Source organism: Protopterus annectens, chromosome 2.part1, assembly GCF_019279795.1.
Source record: "Protopterus annectens isolate FY-2018-M chromosome 2.part1, PAN1.0, whole genome shotgun sequence".
NCBI classification, from domain to species: Eukaryota; Metazoa; Chordata; order Ceratodontiformes; family Protopteridae; genus Protopterus; species Protopterus annectens.
In genome coordinates, this window is record NC_056729.1 from 1,720,401,524 (window position 1) to 1,720,426,126 (window position 24,603).

A 24,603-nucleotide genomic window follows, 5' to 3' on the forward strand; every position below is an offset into this window, starting at 1 on the left:
CACGCCAAGGGAAGGTGCCGGTAAAGCCGGAGAGATGGCCGAAGAAGACTTGGCCAAGGCACTCCTCATAGCTCTGAAAGCCGGACCCACAGAATCCTGGGAGTGTCCGGTCCCGAGCCATGATAGCAGACGGAAGTCCCGCAGCCGAAGCACCGAGAGGGAGGCTCGGAACCGACAGCATAGGTCCCGAAACATCACCCCCAGGTCCAGCCGAAGAAGTCCATGTACCAAACTCGGACCCGAAGGCCGGGGTTGGAGTAAGGGTTGGAGCCGACCCTAAGACCTCCACCGGCTCCAACAGCACCTGCTCCGACGGAGCCGAAGTGGTCGGAGGAGGAATGGCAATGACATGGGCATGGGCCGTCGGCTCCGAAGCCAACTGGGTCGGAGCCGAAACAAATTTTTGAAAGAATGGGGACTGGAACAGTCTTTGGAGCACCCCGTCTATGTCCGAATCTGACATCCTCGATGACCTAGAGGATACTGAACGGGTTCGAGATGGCCTCTCCAATGGCCCCAAGGGGCTAGGGGACCGGCTCCGAGGCGACTCGATGACTATCGGCGCCGAAGGAATACCCAAACTAGTTTCCATCGGTGCCGAGGAGGACTTCGGCGCCGAGGAGGAAGTGTCTGAGCGGACAACCTTTGTCAGCTCCGAGACCAGTGGAGCCGACGAAGGTGACCCGCCTCTCGATGCCCCAGCCATCGGCTCCGGCCAGAGGAGTCGAGACTGGTGGCATCGAGGCAGACCGTTCCGCCTCGGCTCCAAGTCCTTGGAGCCGAAGGAGAAGCCTGCCTATGTCTTTTGGCGGTCGGATCCGACGGACTGGTCGGAGCCGACCTTTCTTTTAGCAGGAGAAGGAGAGGATGCTAAAGCTTCTTCGAAGGAGGGTTTTATAAGACCTTTTAATATGAGCTTATTTTTCCTCTCTTGGAGGACCCTCGAGGAAAAAGCGTGACACACGCTGCAGGACTCCTGCAAATGTTTTGCACCCAAACAATAAACACAGAGAGAGTGGTCATCTGTGATCGACATTTTAAAGTTGCACTTGGTGCACTTTTTAAAGCCTGAAGGCCTAGGTACCTGAGACATTCCGGTGAATTAAAGCCCAAAACACAGTACAAACACTGTAACTAGAAAGAAATTCTCTCTTCTTTGTCCTTCTTTACAAGAAAGAGAAACTATCAACAGTATAAAGGATCAGAGATCCCTAAACAAAACAGAAGTCACCTACAATCAAAAAGACCGGGAAAGGCCTTTCCACACAAGAGGTACTCCTAGTCAACACTCACAACACAAGAATTTACCAAGTAAATTTCACCAAACTCACTCTAAACACAAGAATAGCTGTTAAAACAGCTTTTGTTGAAGAAAAAATAAATTCCTGACAGAAAAACTAGTGAAAATAATCACTACTTAGCTCAGCCAGCTCGAGACCACGTCTTCACTTGTTAGCGGCAAACGAGATCTGGGGGACTGGTAGTGGTGCATCCTGGGATATAGTAAGCTCAGCCAATTAGAGACTTCGCTCTTTGGCATAAGCGTGCCGAGTCGGAGCCGAGGGATCGGCTCCGAACCCATCAGTCAGAATGTAGGCGAGATAGGATCACATAACATCTATACATTTTCTTGGCATTAAGCTTGAGTCCATGGCTCTAGCACCAAGTATCTGGTTCTGAGTCCCCCCCCCTTTTTTTTTTGTATAGAATGGGGCACGACAGGTTTCCTAATAAAGGCCGTTTTGTAGGACAGTTCCTTTGCAACCTGGGAACAGGAGAAACCAAGATATGCTTCAGATCCTGCACTCCTTACCTTTCTCCTGTAAGGATTTGAACAGCTCTGCAGGGGCACGACAGGTTTCCTAATAAAGGCCGTCTTTGTGGGACAGTTCATTTGCAACCTGGGAACAGGAGAAAACAAGATATGCTTCAGATCCTGCAGCTCCTTACCTTTCTCCGGTAAGGATTTGAATAGCTCTGCAGCCAAGCCACCATAGTTTTAGTATCCAAAGAGGCATCCATGAGTCTGGCCTTAAAGTCATCAGACAGAGATTGTAACCTGAGCAAAGAATATCTCCTTAAAACTGACCCAGAGGCCACTGCTCTAGCAGAGGCATCTGCAGCACCACAATTGCACTTGATGGAATGCCTCATAACCCATGCACAGGAGTTAACAATGGCAGCCAGTTTTAACTTAACAGGAGACTCTGGAAGCTTAGCAAGGAGTTTCCCGGCATCAGCAAGGGGACCCAGAGTGTATTTAGCCAAGTGAGTCTGGTAATTAATTGCCCTGAAGGTCAGGGTAACAGAGGTGTAAACCTTCTTCCCCACTCTTTCCATAACCTTGCTCTCTATCAGAGGGCAGTAAGGAAGCAGATGGCAATAACTTGAGGGGCTTGTCAGCTGAGATGGAAATGGTAGCTGGCTCTGCAGACGGAGCTTTAAACAGGAACTTTGCATCCTCGCGTACCTTATAGAACCTGTCTGGGCACTTTGGAGCAGGGGGTTGTGAACACTTGGAAGCAGCAATAAATGCATCCAGGAATGCAGGCAGAACTAGGAAATAACAGATGGTGATGGAGAATCCATCTGTAAGAGGTCATAATACCTCTTTTGAATATCTGAGACTTATAGGTTTCATAGGTTAGTACTAGGCTAACTGCTCTTGTGAGCCATTGTAAGCTTAGCCAATTATCTCTTGTGAGACTCAAACCCTGCACCTTGTGTTTGTAAGGCAAACACCCTAAACATTAGGCCACCCTCCCAACCTTGGCAGCAGTCCCACTTGAAAAATTATTTCATTTTTTTTGATAGTTTCTCCAAAGGAAATATCCTCCACAGGGGAATCTGTACTATTGGTCTTGTCACAAGAAACCCTTTTCTGATTAACATCTTAGGTGAAGCCCCATCCTTTGTTTACAGGAAGGCCAGGAACATTAGAAGTTTTGTTGAATTTAAACCTAGACCATATGAGAGAAACACTAAAAGATGTGAAGCTAACTGCATGTTTTGTATATTTATACAGCAAGGTGATAATTTTTATTGCCCTTATTTAAAGAAAATCATTAAGACCCGTGCTAATACTACAAAAGTAATTTACAGGGCACAGTGCAACGAATGTGATGCATTCTATGTTGGCAAGACTGTAAATAAAATCATTAAGACCAGTGCTAATACTACAAAAGTAATTTACAGGGTACAGTGCAACGTATGTGATGCATTCTATGTTGGCAGGACTGTAAATAAACCTAAGCGTAGGATTTCATTTCATCTGTCAGAAATCCACTCTGGATGTAAAAATAATGCACTAGCCAAACACCCTTTCTCTTTATAAAAGAGACACAGGTTTTAAGTTCCAGATCCAGGATTGCATAGACGTGGGTGATCTTGAAGGAGACATCCTGAATATACTGGAGAAACATGAACTCATGTGGCAATTAATGCTGAACTCTTTTAGAAAGCCTGGACTAAACTATTACTGTTCAATTAAAAGTGTACTGGAATTTAGAAAATCGCCACATTGTTTACATGACTAATTTTATTGTATTCTACCAGTTGGTTTTAAATACCATTTTAAATCAGTTTTAATTTAAGTGCATGTTTTGTTTATATCATCATACATTTCTCATTTGTTTTTCTTTTTCTGGTTGTCTTTTTTCCACTTTATTCAAAATTATGTGTACTATCAATACTAATTAATTATACAATAATATTTTTATAGATAGTTTTTAGGGTTCTTGTACACAGACCTGAAGTTAGAAGGACGAAAACGATCTTGGTAAACAATAGGTTATGAAAATAGAATATGATTTTTACAATTGATTTTTTACATGCAAAGTGTATAAGTAAATATTTATATATATTTTTTGATTGCCAAATGGAGTAAGGTTGATATATTTCCAGCCATGTAGTATATGGTCTTGGATAAAATCACAGAACTTAATAATCTGGTGAAATAATAGGTACCACATCATTATAACTTTTATTTAAAGTACATAAGGGTTATATTATTATGACAGCTACTAAGTAGGGCAGGACCAGCCCGAATGTCACACTGAAGGGGGAAGGGATGTGAATTTAACATGTGTACCAATAACACTTTGTTTTACAGCACAATAAACCACTCCCTTGCCTGATAAAAAAAAAAAAAATATATATATATATATATATATATATATATATATATATATATATAATTAGAAAGCTTGTGAGGAAACTATTACTCTTTTTCTTGGATCACTTGTCTGTGTACTTAAAGGATTTTCAACTGGAAACAAACTGCTTACCTTGCTTGAATTCTTTTCGAATACTTAGTAATTCTGTTCAATATTTCAAATTATATATTTTTTTATTTTATTGACTTTAGACGAGTTTAAGTTCACTACTTCTACTACTGTTGTCTGATCTGATTAATATACAGTGATTAACTAGAGATATATGGACTGAAAATCTTCCACAAAGAGAAGTTTCTTAAACTTTTAGTTATGTACTTACCATAACTTTAGATGTTTGGGATCCATCTCGCCTACATTCTGTACTGATGGGCTCGGAGCCGATCCCTCGGCTCTGACTCGGCACGCTTATGCTATAGAGCGAGGCCTCTTATTGGCTGAGCTATCTTTATCCCAGGATGCACCACCACTAATCCCCCAGATCTTGTTTGTCCGCATTCATGCACACATGCACAACTTGTTTATATAACATTGTTAGATGTTTCAAAATGAAACCGGATTCGAACCTTCTGATATCCTCTGATCTCCAAGGAAGGGGGAAGGAGGGTGGGTTATTAGGAATGTAGGCGAGATGGATCCCAAACATCTAAAGTTATGGTAAGTACATAACTAAAAGATGTTATGTGATCCTATCTCGCCTACATTCTGTACTGATGGTACAGCGTCCCTAGCACCCAAATCCTGGGTGGCTCATTGGAAAACACTCCTGAGCACTGTGGAACCAAATGAATCTCGTCCTCTAGATGCCACATCCAATTTGTAGTGGGAAATGAAAGTGTGCGGGGAAGACCATGTAGCTGCAGCACAAATGTCACTAATGGCAAGCTTGGAATGAAATGCTATCGAAGTAGCCATAGCCCTTGTAGAATGAGCTTTGACCGAGGTGGTAAGCTCTTTGTTAGAAAGGGAATAAGCTTGAGTAATACAGTCCCTGATCCATTTGGCAATAGTGACCTTTGTGACAGGTTTGCCCAATTTATTGTCTGTAAAGGATACAAACAACTGATCTGTTTTTCTTGTTTGTTTGGTCCTGTCTAAATAAAAACGCAACTGCCTGTGAACATCTAGTGTGTGGAATATGAATTCCGCTTTGTTAGAATATTTTGGAAAAAAGACTGGAAGTTCTAACGATTGCTGTAAGCAGAAACTGGAACAAACTTTAGGGACAAAGGAAGGATTTGGCCTGAGAGATACTCTGTCTTTGTGGAAAACCAAGTACGGGGGTTTTACTGACAAAGCTTGAAGCTCTGAAACTCTTCTGGCAGAAGTAATTGCTACCAGAAAAGCTGTCTTCCATGATAGAAACTTTAGATCACATGTAGCCGCCGGTTCAAAGGGGAAGGAAGTCAAGGCGTAACACTATATCGAGATCCCATGGAGGTGCAGGATGAGAAATCGGAGGTCTTAATAGAGCAGCACCTTTCAAGAAGGTCTTACACAATCTGTTGCTCATTAAAGGTGGGTTTATGGATTCGTGAAAATTAGAAATCGCTGCCAATTGGACCTTGATGGTAGAGACTGAAGAGCCTTGATTGAAAAGAGAAGTTAAGAATTTTAGTACTTCTGCCACGGGAATAGAGATGGGGTCCAGGCCCCGGAGTTGAGCCCAAATAGCAAATCTTTTCCATTTGCTAGAATACAGTTTCTTTGTAGCAGACTTATGGGCCGAAGATAATGTGTACACAACCTCTGGATCCAATGTATGACTCCTGACTATAGTCGGAAGAGGAGGAGCCAAGCAGTCAATTTTAAGGTGTGCAGGGACTGGTGGAATAGTCCCGACTGATGAACCAAAAGATCTGGGATCTGATCCAGGAACCATGGACCTTCCAGAGCATATTTCCGAAGGTAGGGAAACCAATACTTGACGAGGCCAGTAAGGAGCAATTAAGATCATTTTGCTCCCCAAGAGGGATGCCTTTTGAATCACCCTGGGAAGGAGAGGAACTGGAGGGAAGGCATAAAGCAAGCCTGTGGGCCAAGGACGGACTAGTGCGTCCATGGGGCTCTTCCCCGGAGCTGGAGTTAGAGAGAAGAATTCTTTGCACTTCGCATTCAGAGGAGTCGCGAAGAGGTCGCAACACGGAACTCCCCATTTGCTGAAAATCTGACTTGCAACTGTCATATTCAGAGACCATTCGTGAGAAGAGAGGATGGTTCTGCTCAATCCGTCGGCTATCACATTGGAATTGCCCGGTATGTGAGTAGCCACTAGAAAGCGTTTGGTCGAGACTGCCCATTCCCAAACTCTCATGGCTTCTCTGCAAAGAGGATAGGATCTGGTCCCTCCCTGTTTGTTCAGGTACCAGACAACTGACATGTTGTCGGAGTGAACGGCAATTACGCCCTGAGGGAGATAATCGTGAAGGGCTTGAAGGGACAGAAGTACTGCCCTCATTTCTAGGATGTTGATATGAAGTAGGGTCTCTTCCGGGTGCCATTTGCCTTGGACTGACCTGCCCAGGGAATGCCCCCCCCACCCTATCTGGGAGGCGTCCGTGGTCAAAGTGGCCGCGGGAGGAGGTAGAACAAAGGGTCGTCCCTGATCCAAATTGGAGGGCACTAGCCACCAGCGAAGGTCCCGTTTGCAAGATTCTGTGATCCTTATGAGGTGACTGAGAGGGAGTTCCTGAAAGGACCACTGAGCTGAAAGAAGCCACTGGAGAATTCTCATGTGCAACCTTGCCAAGGGGACTAGAAGAACCGTGGCGGACATGGATCCCAATAGCTGCAGGACCATCCTGGCTGGAGCTTTGGACCTGGGAAGTAAGCCTCGAACTTGAGTCTGTATGGTTTGTATTCTGTCTGTAGGTAGATAGACCCGCATTCGGTTTGAGTCTATCTCTACCCCTATGAATCTTATTCGTTGAGATGGCAGCAACACAGACTTTGGCCAATTGAAGGTGATTCCAAGGGAACTGCTCAGTGATATAGTGGCTTGAAGGCTCTGTAGTAGTAGATGCCTGGAGGTGGCAGTTAGGAGCCAGTCATCTAGATACGGAAACACCTGGAATCCTAGACTTCTCAGGTGAGCAGTCACGACTGCCAAACACTTGGTGAACACCCTGAGGGCTGTGGTGAGACCAAAGGGCAGCGCACGGAACTGAAAATGACTGCCTCCTAGGCTGAAGCGCAGATGTCTCCTGGACGTTTGATGTACCATGATATGGTAATAAGCGTCCTTGAGATCTATGGAGCACATCCAAACACCCTTCTCCAGCAATGGGAGAATGGTTTGTAAGGTGACCATTCGGAACTTGGACTTTCTGACTGAACGGTTTAGGATGCTGAGGTCCAAAATGGGCCTCAAGTCCCCGGTCTTTTTTGGCACCAAAAAGAATCTTGAGTAAGTCCCTAATCCGATCTGGTCTGCGGGGACCAGTTGGATGACTCCTTTTTGCAGCAGCTTTGAAACTTCTGAGGCTGCAGTATCCCGTTGACTGGGTGGCGGGTCCGGGATTTTTTTGGACTGAGGGGGGGACTGAGAGAATGGGATGGTGTAACCTCCGGCGATAATTCGAAGCACCCATCGGTCCTGAGTGATACCTTCCCAGGCTTTTAGGTGCTTCGAAAAACGACCCCCGACTGGCTCCGGAGCTGCACAGTCGGGCAATCCCTCAGGGACTGTGAAAGGCTGAAGAGCCACGAAAGGACTCACGGTCTCCAGTGTTGCGAGGGCCTCTGCCGCCTCTGGGACGGCGTCTTCCGGAAGAATTTCCCCCTCCCCTGCCTCTGGAAGGGGGATCATCCTGCTGAGAGGGGTAAGGCTTCTGAGATCTATGGAACCACATTTTCCCTCCTCTTTTAGCCTTGGGATAAGGCCGAAAGGGAGTGGAAAATCGTGCCCCTACGGCAGAGTCTTACCCTCCTGTTCACAGCGGGTCAGTGTGTCCTTTACCTTGGGTCCAAACAGGGAGGACCCATCAAATGGGGCGTCGGTAAAGGAAGACTTAAAGGCCTCCGCGAAATGACACAGGCGGAGCCAGGCTTGTCTCCGTAGAGCAATGCCTGTACCCGCCGCTCTACTCGCCCCTTCGGCCGCATATGAAATGAGCCTCATGGAAGAGTTTGAAATGGACGACAATGTAGCCAGCTGAGAGCCAACCGTCTGTGCCAGCTCCTCAGGCAGGTTACCCAAGAGGGTATCGGATAGTTCTTTAATCAGATCCCTCTGAAATCTAGTAAAGTGCGTAAGGTAGTTCAAGGACCTTAATGTAAAGGCCGCTGAACTTAGGGTGCGCTACTGCATCGATCCATGCTCCTAGACTCCTTATTAGGAGGATGGACGGACGCCGAAGCCTCTGCCACATCTTGCTGGGTAGCAGATGCCACCACCAAAGCATCTACAGCCACACCTTTAGTTAGAAACTCTTTTTCGGGGGGTGTCGAGAGGAATTTATTCGGGCGAGCAGGCACCGGTTCCACAGAGTCTGGGTGTTCCCACGCCCTTCGACAGATCAAATCCAAGAGCTCGTCGAAGGGCGGAGACACCCAGGAGGCGGAGGGCTGAGCCCCGAAGGCCTTAAGGAACACCGACTCATCAGCAGAGGGAGGTTTGGACTGCCAGCCGCCTCGTTGTTTAAGGGCTTCCAGGATGTCTGCAAAGGAGACATCATCCGAGGACGACTTAGGGGACCCCTCTGCATCATCGAGATCAGTGTCTGATGTAAGAGACTCATCAGGGGAGTCAATGTGCTTCCTCTTGCACGATCTTTTCCTGGGGGGTTCTTCCGAAGAGGCTTCAGAAGGACCTCCAGGAGGGGGGGAAACCCCAGTGGGGGTAACCTCAGGCCCCGGGGCTCCGCTGTCTAAGGACAGGGGGACTGCCAAAGACCCAGTCTCGGTATGCAGGGAAGGAGCTGGGGAGACTGTGGAGGTAGCCAAAGAAGATTTGGCTAACGCACTCCTCATAGCCCTGAAGGCAGGACCACCAGAATCCTGGGAGGGTCCCACCTCCGTGGCCACGACAGTGGACGGCACCCCCGCCGCCGACGCACCAAGAGGGAGACTTGGGACTGAAAACATCAATCCCGAAGCATCCCCCCCCAGGGCCGACGGAAGAAGTCCGTGTACTGAACTCCGACCCAAGAGCCGGAGTTGGAGTAAGGGTCGGGCCCGACCCCAAAACCTCCACCGGTTCCACCAGCACCGGCTCCAACGGTGCAGAGGCTGTTGGAGGAGGAACCATAGTAGGGAGGTGGACCATCGGCTCCGAAGCCGAATGGGCTGGAGCCGACACTAGCTTTTGGAACACCGGAGACTGGAAGAGTCTTAGGAGCACCCTGTCGATGTCCGAATCAGACATCCTGGATGATCTGGAGGATACCGATCGGGTCCAAACCGATTTCTCCATCGGCTCCAAAGGACTAGGGGACCGGCTCCGAATGGATTCTACCACTATCGGCTCCGAGGGAGATCTCAAGGCAATTTCCCTTGGTGCCGATAAGGACTTCGGCTCCGAAGGGGAAGAGTCTGAGCCGGTAACCCTTATCGGCTCCAATATCAGTGGAGCCGATGAAGGTGACCCGCCTCTCGATGCCCCAGTCCTCGGCTCCGAAACCAGAGGGGTCGAGGCTGGAGGCATCGAGGCAGACCGTTCCGCCCTCGGCTCCGAAGTCCGTGGAGCCGATGGAGAAGTCTTCCTAGGTTTTTTGGCAGTCGGTTCCGACAGACTTGTCGGAGCCAACGCTTTCTTCTTTTTTGAAGGAGAGGGAGACGAAGATAAAGCCTCCTCGAAGGATGGCTTGATTAATCCTTTAAGGATTAATTTGTTTTTCCTCTCCTGGAGGACTCTTGATGAGAAGGCGTGACACACACTACATGATTCTTGAAGGTGCTTGGCGCCTAAACAGTAAACGCACGAGGAGTGGTCGTCCGTTATGGACATCTTAAAACCACACCTCGTGCATTTTTTAAACCCGGAGGGTTTATGTTCTTTAGACATGACTTAGAAAACAACACAGTTATCTAAATAACACTAAAAATTTCAAAATATAAAGTTTTTTTTTTTTTTTTTTTTTTTACAAACAGGTGTACAAGAAAAAACACAGAAAGAGAGGGTCAAGACCCTCTAACTAAAACGGGTACTTGACCCACTAATAAACGCTACAAATAAGCTAGAATAGGAAAGGGGAAGGCCCCTCTAACTAAAACGGAAACCTTCCTTTAACAAAAATAACAATTTTCTCAACAGAAACAGTAAATACACACTCGTATCACAAAATTAGCTGTTAAAACAGCTTTTGGGTTGAAAACTAGGAAATTCCTGACAGGAAAAGTCTAAATAAATAGTACTTAGCCCAGCCAGGTTGAGACCACGTCTTAGCTTGTAAACGGCAAACGAGATCTGGGGGATTAGTGGTGGTGCATCCTGGGATAAAGATAGCTCAGCCAATAAGAGGCCTCGCTCTATAGCATAAGCGTGCCGAGTCGGAGCTGAGGGATCGGCTCCGAGCCCATCAGTACAGAATGTAGGCGAGATAGGATCACATAACATCTGTTTTGTTTTCCTCTTCTGGGGAGGCTACCCTAGCGGTGAAGCTTCCTGGATGGAACAGGTCAATTAGTCAACATCACAGGATTCCCTTCTCATCTGAGGAGGGATCTGCAGCTGTCCTACTGAATGGACTGAGGCTCCTTTATTACTGGGCCAGGGCAGGGGCATCACAATAGCAATCACAGAAATGAGTGTATTAATAGGGTTTCACAGACAAGCCTGGTTCTCGGGTTAGCAGTTTTGTCTTAAGACTGCACATTTTTTCAGACCAGTCTGTTAGAAGAATCACTACACCTTATTTTTACAGATCAAAATTTATAGACGACAACACTCTATAAAAATAAAAATAGCCAATTGGGAAAAACAGAGCTCCCCTAAATCACAAATCTAAGCCAACAATGTCTATAAGGTTAGGAAATTAGGGTTTAAAAGATCATATAAAACAAATCAATAGGAAGGAACGTCACCAGAAGACAGTTTTAGGTCTTGGGAAACAGCCAACAGGAGTAGTCCAATAATTTCTGGCTCAATCAATAGAACATACAGGCTAAGCTAGCCAGTAGTCATCCACCTAAAAACAAGCCAGCCAATCAAAGCATCAGAATGGAATCCCCAAAAATCAAGATTAAACCATATGCTTTGCTCATGGTAAAAGCTAACTGCTCCACAAAGTCCTCAAAATTAAAATTATTTTATTAATACTCTTTCCTAAGCACTGGGGCACTGCAGTTGGATTTTTGAATAAAAAGAACTATGCAGTTGAACTATAAATGCGGACCATCCTCTAGAATTCAAAGCCATACTCCTTAGATATCTAGATACCATCTTCTCTCCTTTAAACAGTCTCCTGTACATGGGCCAACAAACATTATGTTCACCTTATTTAAGTCGACCTTTTTAGTAAGATTTCTTAGGTGTCCAATTATGGCTTGTTATGCTGATTACAGTTGTATAAATTTATATAAATTACTCCTGTAAATGTGTTGAGTAACTTTCTATATGCTTTTAACTGTAAGTGCCTTTATAGTAAACAATATGATGTTTTTTGTAAAGGAAATTTCTCTGATCTACTTCAGATCAGATGCTCTAAGTGACAGTTAATTCCAGTAGTGCAGCCTATTAAGAAAGTCACTACAACCTAGCAAACAAATTATGCAAATATATATGGATTTCAGTAATAATTATCTGCCACATGCAGCACAGAAATAATACATCTTACATTTCAAGCTAAGTTACATAAATTTACACTTGTATGTTTTTATGCAGTGCAAACACTAAGCACAGCCTACCTTCTTTGTTCCATACATGATTTCTAGTAATTTCTCCTCTGCATCCTTAAACCTCTGATCCAAAAATATTGCTACTTTCTTGACAATGTTGCAGATCATGTAGATGTTAAGAATGCTAGTTTGAAAAAATACACAAGATTATTTTTGACAACCAGGTAACAATGTGGTCCAAGGACCTTTAACCAGCCATGACCTAAGCTAAGGCAGTAAACATTCAACAGACATGATCTTAAATATCTAGCAACTATAAAAGGTGCAATACAAATATATAAAATACAACAAACAAAACTTCTGCAATCTTGTTCCCTGCCATGATATGCCAAGTTGTGACTAGGATGCTGTATTTCATAACGTTGCAAGGTATAAAGTGTAATGTTTAGACAAAAAAATACCCCCACTCTACCATTTAAACATGTCATGGCTGCAAGTTAGGTACACAAAGGAAGTGCATCACCAAGAGATAATTCACAAACACAGGACCCAAAGTGTTACAGCACAGGTAAGCATGTTATTAGTGGGTCTGTGCCATTAGATTTAAGCCCACGGAGTGAGGAATCACTCCCTATACACACTCATGGGCTGCGTTTTCAATGAAATAGAGATTTACTGCAGTTAGTCCACAGTCAACCTCTGTCCAGCTGCCAGTATCCAATAATGTCAGAGCAATTCTTGAGCACCAGGTCCAGAGGACTGCTACATGTAAACAGAATTTTTTTTTGGGGGGGGGGGGTGAATAAGTGTATTCCTGCATTTCATTTGTCAAACAAAAAAAACCCAAATTAACCATTTTATTCAAGTGGAAGTATAGACTATTGTTTTTGACTTGCACTGCTGTGATGCCCCACACTACAGGACCAGGAATCAAGGAGCCTCCATCCTCACCACTAGCACCAGTGGGGAAATACAAAGGGATGATAAGTACACACACAGTATTTACAGATGCAGCTCACTGAATGAAGTGCAATTTCCCTTAAGAGCACACAGAGACCACAGTCAGTCCCCTGGCTTTTTGCCTATTTTTCCAGATCCTAATAGGACTCCCCCACTGGCACAGCTATAGAGTTGGGATCTCAGCTGGGTGGCCATGCCAGGACCTCCAGCACCCTCTCTGTCCAACCAGTGCTTTGTGTCCCTGCCCAAGTAGCTGACTGACACACACACACACGGTGGTTTACACAGACACCCACACCTGGAAAAGGCTGACACAGGTTTATTAAGCTATACCCCCCTTCTGCCCAGACTATAAAGCAGTTTTCACTGCCACCAGACAGGTTCGTATCAGCTACTTTAAGGCCTTTAACAAAAGGTGTCCAATTTTAATGCATAATGTTACAGTTAATACAAATGGTAGCTTGACCAAGAGGAAGGCTATTAGGAGCGGGCCGCAGTGTCACCAAATAAATATGCACGTACTCTCAGAACTTAAATATGTCTCGCAAATATCAGTCACAATGAAAGGTTTAAATATATTTAATAATAAATAAAAGAGCAAGAAAATACTCGGTATATAATCAGAGTAACTTCAGTGTTCAAAATCACTGGAAATATTTAAAACACTGAAGGACAGTCTCAGATAAAGAAAGTTCAGCTTTGTTATATTCCTGACTATATCTAGAGAATTACTATATACTATTTAACTTACTTACAGAGCAAGCAAGGCATATGTGGTGAGTGGGTCTTCCAGCTGATGTTGCCAGGTCAAAGAAAAATACAGAATAAAGTCTCTCAGCGAGTTCTTAAATTAATATCTTAAATATTACTGTTAGGACAGCTTGCAGGATGACTTCACTTCTTGTCATCTGACTCTATCCCAGGTAAACCCCCACTGATGCAGCTGGTAGCATATAGCATCTACCTGTGAAAATACAAGGCTTTTCTCAGATCTAAAGCAGCTCCTGGAAGTCATAAAGCAATATAAACACTTCCAAGACAATACAGTGAACATCTAGTTCTAGACATTGTGTCTGTTACTGCACTGAAACTGAAAGATACAATTTTATTACATGGCTATAAAGTAATTTAATTTCAGCTATTTTTCTGAAGTTAACCTCTGGTGTTCCAGTTTCCATTGCTGAAATATATACATCTAAACAGTTACAACAGTGCAGATACATTTCTGTTCTAATCCAGTAGGGTACACTGTGGTTACATCTTTAAGCTCAGTATTTTGTAAAATACCTTCTCAACACACACTTCTGTACCAGATGTTTGATATACACATAACATAGTTCTAATACAGTTGTAACACAAGCATCTGACATGAAGCATATTGACATTCACAAATGACAACCATTTACAAAATTCCAGACAGTTGTGCTGGCAGCATCTCTCTGTCACATTTCTATATAAATTTATTTATTTTACATTTATTGACCGGGATAGTCCGACTTGATATATGTCCATTTTTAGTGGAGGACTGGAGAGAAAAGCTGAGATAACACAGACAGAACATAACAGATATTAGTCAAACATTTACAAAGCCCTCTAGTAGGTAAAATCATGTTGATATTCACAAATGACAGTTATTTACAAAATTCTAGATAGCTGAGCTGGCAGTATCTCCTTTCGCAAACTGGCTAGAAAATGGAAAGCACAAAAATGTCAATTTTTCAGCATCTGAAAATGATTCTTGAATTTGTAAAGCTATTAGCTGTTTTGCAACATCAGCAAATGCCTACAGCTGGAGAGTGAGTCTGCATATACAGGCAATTCACAAAATGACTTAACATGTTGTGAATAATTTATTTAAGAAAAATCATTTTAAAAGGATCTGACAATAAGTTCAGTTGAAAATATATGTTGTTTGATACAGAGGGAAACTGCATACTTTTGCAACTAGTTGCATCCCCAGCAGCTTTAAGTGATTCAACATTAAACATAATTCTGCAGAGTTCAGTTTATTACACATGATTAGCCAGTGCAGTTTTTCTCAAGACTAAACATCAGTTAATAGAAAGCATGCAAGTTGTTTTTCACAGCTGAGGAAATAGAAAAAACTGTCTATGCAAGAGGGAATATAGGCTATGCTGGGTGTAAATGTCTAAGACAACTGCTCCTATACTGAGGGGTGACTTCACTTTTCAGGACATCTATAACAGTTTTGTACTGTATGTTGACTAGGAAATTACGGGGTTGGAGGTTGAAAATGAATTTGTTTCTTGAATGCTTTCATTGAAGCAAAAAGAATGAAGTGGTGACTGCAAACAAAATCAGCCTGCCAAGCATCAGTGTGTGCATGTAAGTTGCAAGAGGAAAAACATATATAAAACAACTGTCATGCAGAAATTGTGAAAGTGATATCACAATGGCTACCTTATCAATTTTATCACAGAATGCAAATGGTATTGGAGATGTAGCCAAAGTAGAGAGTTACAAATTATGAAAATAACTTCATTACAGGAGATACTGTTGGATAGAAGTTAGTACATAAACTTAAAAAAAGGACTTTAGAACAGCTATTTAGCAGAGTATCAGGGGCAACGGAAAGGCGGGAAATATTACTGACTTGTGAGGGAGAGGCTGGGACAGTGAGAGGAAAACAAACTTTAGATTTTGTGGTAATAAGGGGTTACTGGCAGGGAAGGAGGATTATACTAGCATGCATTTATATTCATATTAAAAAAGTACAGTTATGTAAGATGAGCTTATCTTATGCACAGATGTTCAAACGATTGCAGTTAATGTGCCTTACTATATTGGTTATATCCTGCCAAGGATATAACTGCCAGCCAGCTAGCTTCAGGGCAGCATCCATACACCAAAGTTTCAAGCAGCTCAAGCTGAGCTAAATAAAAGTAAAGTGTGGGCTGCAAAGCCCTTCAGAACTTTCCTGCCAGCAGACAAGGAGCCTGAGCCCTGAAAGGACAATCTTAGGAACAAAAAAAATAAATGTCCACACCCTGGAAGAAATAAATACCAAAAAATAAGGGGCGGGGAGAAAGTGGCTACTGCAACAGTGATCATTCAAAAATCTACTGTTATGGAAACTTCAACTTACACAACTGTACTATGTTCATCATACTGAAGAGTGTGTGAGCCTCTGAAGAATAGTCCTAAAAAGCTTGATCTGGAACTAGAGAAGTCAGCCTTACAGTGGTTTGTAAAAGTATGTACAGAGGACCAAGTAGCGTCATCTAGAATAGTTCTAGAATCCAATCCTTTCCAAAAACCACAGCTGAGGTCAAGGTGCAGGTAGAGCAGTCCTTAACCTTGCCTGGAATGGTTTTAAAGTCAGTATAACAAAAGGTAAAATAGCCTTAGACAACCATTTGGAAATGGTCTGACACAGGCTGTCCCCACCCTTAAGCTTCACAAGAAATGAACTGATTTAAAGATATTAAATAGTTAGTTCTGTCAAGATAGTAGTGGAGTTGTCTGTGGAAATCCAAAATATGCACTATCCTCTTCCCCCTCCTTTTTAGGTTCAGGAAATAAAATGGAGAGATGGTTTGGCTTTAAGTATAAAAGAAGGATTAGCTCTCAAAGAAATCCTGCCCCTATGGAAAATGAGACAGGGTTGACTCAACATAAGAGCTTGCAACTCAGATACCCTTCTTGCAGAGGTCATACAAATCAGTAAAACTTTTCCCTGTTAAGAACCTCAAGTTAGCCTAATTAGCTGGTTCAAATGGAGCAAGTGTTAGCTTCTCTAACACAAAATAAGGATCCCAAACAGGAGTCACTGGTTTTCTTGGAGGCCTCTTATGCAAAACCTCTTTCAAGAATATTTAGAAAGGATTGTGCTTTGATAGAGGAGAATCAATGGACAGCCATGCTGAAATGGCCAGTAAATGAAGCTTGATAAAGGAATAGGAAAGGCCGTAGGAGAGTAGCTGTCACGAATAATGCAAAACCAGACAACAACTAGAATTGAATGGGTGTTTGCTATGCTGTTTGCACCAGCTTGAAAACCTTTTCCATTTGCTAATACACAACTTCCTAGTAGAGGCTTTCTTGCCTTCATTAGTACCTGCTGCACTTCCTCAGTAAACAGGTGCCTAATAGGAATTAGGATCCCCTAATCCGGTGTGATTAGATGCAGTCTTGAGGAAGGCTGAGATAGTTGCCACTGGCTATTTCCAAAAGAAGGAACAACTATGGTTGCCTGGGCCACAAGGGACTCGACCACAATGATCTTGGGATATTATTTCCGAATCTTCAGATTTACCCTGAATATTAGTGGAAATGCATATAGGAACATTCCTGTCCAAGGAAAAGCAAATACATCTGTCTTCCAGGCCTTCTTGGATGGAGTCCTGCAACAGAATCTTGCCATTTTGATTGTTCAGAGAAGAGAAAAAGAGGTCCACTTGAGGAACTCCCAGTAGATGGATCAAATATTGGAAGACCTGCTGATCTAGATTCCATTTGTGAGCATCTGATCTGGTCCTGCTCAAACTGTCTGCCACACAGTTTTGCTCTGACAGAAGGCAGAATGCTTGAAGAATGAAAAAGTGCTGTGAAGCTATATTCCAAGCTAACATTTCTACTCTGCAAAGTGTGTATGACCTTGTTCCCCCCTTACTTGTTGATGTGCCACATGACTGTGGTGCTGTCTGCAAACACCTGATGTCCATGGGACCAAAAACAGTTCAAAGAACTGAGTGCCTTGATCAAGGCAAGCATCTCCTTGATATTTATGTGTTTGCATTTCTCCTTGCTGTCCCACACCCCTGCCCTTTCAACCCTGCTGAAATTGCTCCCCAAAGTGTCTGTGAGGAGCGACTGCTTTGGAGCAGAGATGGAGAAGAGGAGACCTGGATTTTAGGATATCTGTTGTCTCTACCAAAATATTTCTCTTCTGACAATCCCTAGGATTAAAGAGTACTAATGCTGGAAACAGAGGGATTTCAGATACCGCCGTACATTTCTCATGTACTTCAGGCATTTTGAAAATGGGCATTATCACAAACAGGTTTGATAAAGAAAGATTCACAACTGGTCTCCAAGCATTTTCTGTCTTTGGCACTAGGAGCATTGTTGATAAAAACCTTTCCCTACCTGGGAAGGAGGAATTTCTTCTATCACTTCTCGGGACAGCATGTCATGAACAAGTGGAAAAGAAAGATGAGAAATGACCCCCCCTCCCCCAGAAGAGAGGAATTTCTGCCCACCGCCATCTTGTAATCCCGATGAATGATTTTCAGAATCCATTTGTCTGAAGCAATCTGTTGCCAAAGAGAAAAATGGATATTTAGAATTTCTTGAAGAAAAAAGGGGCCAAGGTGGAAGGACGTCACAGTCTCTTGAACAGTCATTCAGAATTGGACAGTCCTTGGTTTTGAGAGGTTCAAGACTTCTTTTTGGAATTCCCTTGCCATTTCTTCTTAAATGTTTGATTTACCTGAATTTTGTTAAAACTGTTTATTCTGTTTTTGCCAAAACTGGATGAAGAGAGACAAAAAAAAAAATCCCTTGGACAATTTCAAAAGGCAGGATAAAAAAATCTTACAGATTCCACAGATCAGCTTGTCCCTTTCATCACACTTTATCATTGTCTCTGCAGCAGAGGGTCCAAACACTAACCCTCTATCCAAGGGAGAATTTAAAATTGCATTTTTCACATCCCAGAGATTCTGAGAATACAGCCATGCAAAACTCCTCAAAACAGTACCACTGGCCATAGTCCTGAAAGAAGCAAGAGTTATATGCACACTACACACAATGAGCAGTGCCCTGTTCAAGAAAAAGAAAAAACTAAGTTATTTAAAGCAGATTCTTCCTCACAAGAAACTGCACAAATTATTTATTTGAAATTTGTTTGCCAGGATGGTTCAATTGGGCCGAAGGATCCTGTTTTCAATGGAGTCCTGGGGAGAAAAGCTCTACAGATGCATTTTAATAAACATGTTATTACAGTACAAGAAGAGTACATGAAGCAAAAGTATATGTTAGCACAATTTGAAAAAAGAGTTTATATCACAATCAGTAAAGTTTACAAATATATAGTCACTATCATTGCTAACATAGAAGTTAAGTCTAAACAGTAATAAGTAGGTATTTACAAGTCAATTAGACTAGGGAGTTATTTACAATATGTATGTTGCCCCAGGGGAAATATGACCAGTAGGTCAAATATTTTAGAATAAGAGGAGAGAGGGAGAAGGGGTAGGGGTAAGGTAGCTGCTGGGGATGTTATGCAGGATGGGAACATGAGCATTCCAAGAGAGATGTTAGGTTTGAGTGGAGCAGAGTTTTAAAGGTGGACGGGCTGCTGGTGAGGCAAATTTGAGGCGGGAAGGAGTTCCAGAGGCGTGCCAAGGAAAAAGAAAATAAAGGTTTGCCTGCTGGATGGACAGGCTTGTGAAGGTCAATCAGATTCTGAGCATTGGTTCTTAGGAGTCTGTTAAGTAGGTGCATTTTAAAGGTTGAGGCCAGGGAGGGGCAGACAGAGGGACTTAAAATGAGTTTCTGAGCAAGGATTAGTTGAGAGTAGAAAAGGTAGTTGGGCATCTCTAGCCAGTTTAGTTTATGGAGGGCAATACAGTGGTGAGTGAAGGATCTGTGCCCAGTGGCGAATTTGGCAATTTTGTTGTAGCAGGACGAGAGTTTTGTTTTAATAAAAGATTGTAGGTTGGTTTGGAGTGGGGCACCATAAAAGAGAGAAGGGATGAGATATGTGGTAGCAAGAAGGAATCGTGTAGATTGCGTAAGGTAGCGAATGTGGCAATAGAACATACCAAGTTTCTGGTGTGTTTTAATATTTGTATGTATATGGGTATCACATTTGAGCTGGTTGTCAATGAGAACCCCTAACCGTTTTACATTGGATACTATCTCAAGAGAAGTGTTATTCTGACTGGTTATGGAGAATGAATTAATGTTGATAGTTGTAGTTTTGGAAGGGGTGAATATCATGAGTTTGGTTTTTGATGCTTTAAGTACCAGGTGGTTATCTAGCATCCATTGTTCAGTAGATGGGATGGTATCCTGGGTTAGTTTTATGAGCGTGGGAGTGGAGTTAGCAGAACAGATTAATTGTTGAATTGTCTGCATATTGGACAATTTGTGCATTAGGGATGGCAAGGTGGAAGTCATTTATGAAAATATTGAATAGGGGACCTAAAATGGAACCTTGGGGTACACCAGTGGGAGTATTGAGGAATGGGGAAATGGCTTTCTTCCATTTGACTGCTTGTTGCCTGTTGGAAAGGTAACTGGTAAACCAGTTGATAGAAGGGGGTGATAGATTTAGATTAAAGAGTTTGGATAGGAGAAGGGTGTGAGAGATGGTATCAAAAGCTTTGGAAAGGTCTAGGAAGAGGGTGGATACAATACAGCCGGAGTCACGGGCTTTATTCACAGTTTCAAGGAAGGAGAGTAGTGCAGTAGTAGTACTGTGGACCAGGCCTGAATCCATGTTGTGTTGGAGTTAGTAGGTGATTGTCAATGAGGGAGGGTAATAGCTGTAGGTGGATACACTTTTCAAGTAGTTTAGAGATGGGAGATAAGATGGCGATAGGTCTAAAATTGTAGATGTTATTATGGTTTCCTCCTTTGTGGAGGGGAATAATGCAGGCTTTTTTTCCAGAGTTGGGGTACGTAGCCTTCCTGGATTGACCGGTTTATAAGAATACAGATGGGGAAGGCAATGGCTTCTGCAGCTGTCTTTAGGAAGAATGAGGGGATATTGTCGGGGACATTGGAGCATGGTTTTAAATTCTGAATGAGTTTTTTTATAGTTGATACTAGGATGGGTTTTAGAGAGAAATGAGGAATGTGGGAGGTGGAAGTATCTGAGGATGAGGAGATAGTGGAAGGTATGGCTAAGTAAGAAGGGTTATTTGAGAAGGATGATGTCAATTTGGTTATGGAATCAATGAAGAAGTTGTTAAATTGGGAGGCAAAGTTGATATCAGGAGCATTGTGATCAGGGCAGGGATTCTCTTTTTTGCCTGGGTTCAAGACAGTGGAGATACTATCTCAGAATTGTCTAGGGTTTATCTTGTGGCTAATGTGTCTTTAGATAGCCAGGGGACGGTGTGGCTTTTAATTCTTTTAGATTTCAAGAGCGCAAAGGTGCCTAGAAGGTTTAGAAATGTTGCATTAAAGTAGGTGACTGCTTCATCAAGGGGGAGAATTTTTACAGGATTCCAGTTAAATCGTTTCAGTAGGTCACAGAAGGTGCTGGGGTTGAAGTGTTTTAAGGAGCATATAGAGATGGTGGTATGAGACAGTTGTAGGGAGGGAGAGTGACGATGAGCGAAAATGGGAAAGTGATCACTAAGGGAGTCAGGGAGGGTACCACTACTGGAGATAAGATGTGGGTGGGATACCAGAATCCAATCAAGAGTGCTTCCAGAGGAGTAGTCTTTTGATGGTCTGGTTGTGGTGTTGATAAGCTGGTGAAAGTTGTAGAGGTTTATGTTTAGGGAGTTAGTGGGGGATTGAATAGAGGACCAATTAATATTTATGATGCGTAAGATTATAGTCTCATTGGTTATGATGGTGGAGAAACAAACATTCAGAATCAGAAATACTTTACTGAACCTGCAAGAAATTGCTGATGTTACAACTGCAAAGATAAACAGACACAATGTAGACCAAACACGTTACATAATTAGATACAAGATACTATACTCACTTACGTTAACCCACATATACAAGACCACCACCTGACATAGGTACACTGTAGACCAAAGCCAAAGTATTAGATGAGTCTGATACCACGTGTAGTAGTGACATGCCTTTTGTGTTAATTACCACTCACACTAGGATATGGGGTTATTGCACATTACAATACTTTAAGGTATAGCATTATTGTACAAGGATAATTGCATTGAAGATTAATATTGGACTTAAAAGAGATAAAATGGATGGGAAAAAAAAAAAAGAAAAACATGGGTAAGAGTTTAACATTGGACTATGTGGTCTCCTTTAATGGGGGGGTAGTGCTAAGACAGTAGGATGCGTTAGAGTCTGATGGCTGTGGGCAGAAGGATTTCCTTTTATGTTCAGAGGAGCACTTTATATTTGTCAATCTCCTGCTAAAGGAACTTCTCTATCCATCACTCTGTTGAGTGGGTGGTTAATATTTTCCACGATGGACTTTAGTAGCACTAACATTCTTCTCTCAGTCATGGTTTCACAGGTGTCCACTTCAACTACTGAGCTAGCCTTCCTTACCAATTTATTGAGTGTTTGCCTCAGCCTTCTTTATGTTACTATCCAAGCAAGTCACCGCAAAGACAGCATTGGCCACTACAGCCTCAGAACAAGCACAGCACAGTGTTGCCAACTCCAAAGGATCTGAGCCTTCATAGTAAATGTAGGCTAGCATATTTTGACCATTTTTATATGCCAACTTTGGGTTTTTGGACCAGTCCAGCTTACTGTCCAGGTGTACTCCCCAAATACTTGTGGTCCTGAGCAATCTCAACTTCAATCCCCCTGACAGAGGGGTCCACTGGGGGACGAGATGGTGATCTACCTAAATTTACTACCAGCTCCTTCATTTTACTGATTTTCAGCTGCAACTGATAAGTCTCACACCAGCTCACAAAGCTGTCCACCACCCTCCTGTATTCCTCGTCTCCATGCCGGATACTTCCTCCTATGACTAAGTCATCAGAAAACTTTTCAGGTGACAGTACTCAGTGTTATAGCTGAAGTCTGTGGTATACAGGGTGGAAAGGAAAGGTGAAAACATTTTCCCCTGCAGTGCTCCAGTGCTACGTAGCACTGTGTCAGACACACAGCGTTGCAGTCGCATATATTGGGGCCTACCTGTCAGATAGTCCAGGATCCATGAAACTAAGGGAGCATCCACATTCATCGGTGACCGCTTACTCTCCAGACACTCTGGCTGAATGGTGTTAAAGGCATTTCAGAAGTCAAAGAACATGATTCTGAGGAGTCCTCTTGGTTTCTCCAGGTGACTGTATATGCTCTATGCATAAGGCGGATAATGGCATCTTCAACCCCTATCTTCTACTGGTATGCAAACTGAAGGGGGTCTAGTTCTGACCTGACGTTGGGGTGAAGTACTTCCAGGACCATCCTCTCCAAGACTTTCATGAAGTGTGATGCGAGTCCCACAGGCCTGTAATCTGAATCTTTGGCACTGGAATCAGGCAGGATGTTTTCTACAACACTGGAACCTTATGTGTATTGAGGCTCAAGTTGAAGATCCTGAGTAGCACCACTCAAAGCTGTGAGGCACAGGTCTTCAGGATGTGTGGGCTAATTCCATCGGGTCTCAACCACTTTTGTAAACCAAAGTCTTCTTAGTCCTCTGACAGGATGATAGTCAAACTGCTAGCTTCTGATGTGCCAGCCAAGGTAGGAGTGTGGGCAGTTTTTGTTTGTGCCATGTCATCCAGATGCATGTGTGTACCTTCCTTCCCCTGTGCTGAACGGTAGAGGCAGGGGCAGATAAGGTATGCATTTTGCTATCCAGGAGAGCATCTTTCCTTTGCAAGCGGGGACCACATCGCATGCTTGTCCGGTGCATGTTATCAAACCTATTAAAGAACATGTTAGACTCATTGGCACTCTCTTTACTCCCCTCCATTACATGGCTACTAGACTTGTAGATAGTAATGGTCTTCATCCCCCTCCATACTTCTTTCCTGTTACACTGAATGATGTTCATCCCCCTCCATACTTCTTTCCTGTTACACTGTTGCACTTTTTGTTCTAACTTCCTCCTGTACCTGTCCTTCCCCTCCTTAGTTGTCTTGGCCAGCTGTTTCTGTGCCCTTTTCACTGTCTCTCAGTCTCCACACCTGAATGCTCTATTTCTCACTCAGGAGGGTTTTCATATCCTTCATGATCCACGACTTGCTGTTTGGGAAGCAAAGTATAGATTTTAAGGGTACAGTGGTTTCCACACAGAAGCTGATGTAGTCAGTGACAGTCAGTGAGACTATTGATGCCTTCCCCATGAGACTCACAGATGGCCTTCCCAGTCTGTGGTTTCAAATCAATCCTGAAGGGTTGCACTTGCTTCCCTTGTCTACGTCCTAACCTTCCTGATGGTGACTGGCTGTCTCTTAACCAGTGGCACATGGAGGGGTGAAGGTGCACCAAGCTGTGATCTGATCTCCCAAGCAGTGGGATGGTCATGCAACTGTACGCGTCTTTACCATTCTCATACATTATTTAGGTCCAGTGTTCTGTTCACCCTGCTGGGGCATTTGACAAACTGGGAAAAAGTACTGAGCATTCTGTTTAGGGAGACATGGTAAAAGTCCTCAGAGATAAGGACAAGAGCATCCGGATGATTTGTCAGGAGTCTCGCAGAATCCTAGTGGATGACATCACATGCTGCAGTAGCATTGGCAGAGGGCGGGATGCAGACTGCAACAGCAATTTCATGGGAGATCTCTCTGGGCATATAATATGGATGTATCCCCATCACTAATAATGTCCAGGCTGCAAAACAGTTCTTCAATTACTGTGTGTCCAGGCTGGCACCAACACTCTTTACTCTTCCTACTTCCAGCCCGGTCTTTATCTGCCCTTACACACTGGAAGCTATCAATATCTACTGCTGTACCAGGTATATGCTCATGCAGCCAAGTCTCAGTAAAGCACATTAAACTGCACTCCTGGAATTCCCTTTTGTTTTTCACCAGCACTATAA

General features: G+C 43.4%; 1 protein-coding gene across 5 annotated transcripts in view; it reads right to left on the bottom strand.

Annotated features, from left to right (window-relative positions):
- ECE1 (endothelin converting enzyme 1) overlaps positions 1–24,603 on the bottom strand; it is a 4,237,764-nt gene that overhangs the window by 1,413,364 nt on the left and 2,799,797 nt on the right. For all 5 annotated transcript variants that reach the window (XM_044063171.1, XM_044063172.1, XM_044063170.1 and 2 more), the window contains one exon: positions 12,018–12,132. In XM_044063171.1, coding sequence (XP_043919106.1) covers positions 12,018–12,132 — 115 coding nt within the window. The remainder of the gene's footprint in view (positions 1–12,017; positions 12,133–24,603) is intronic.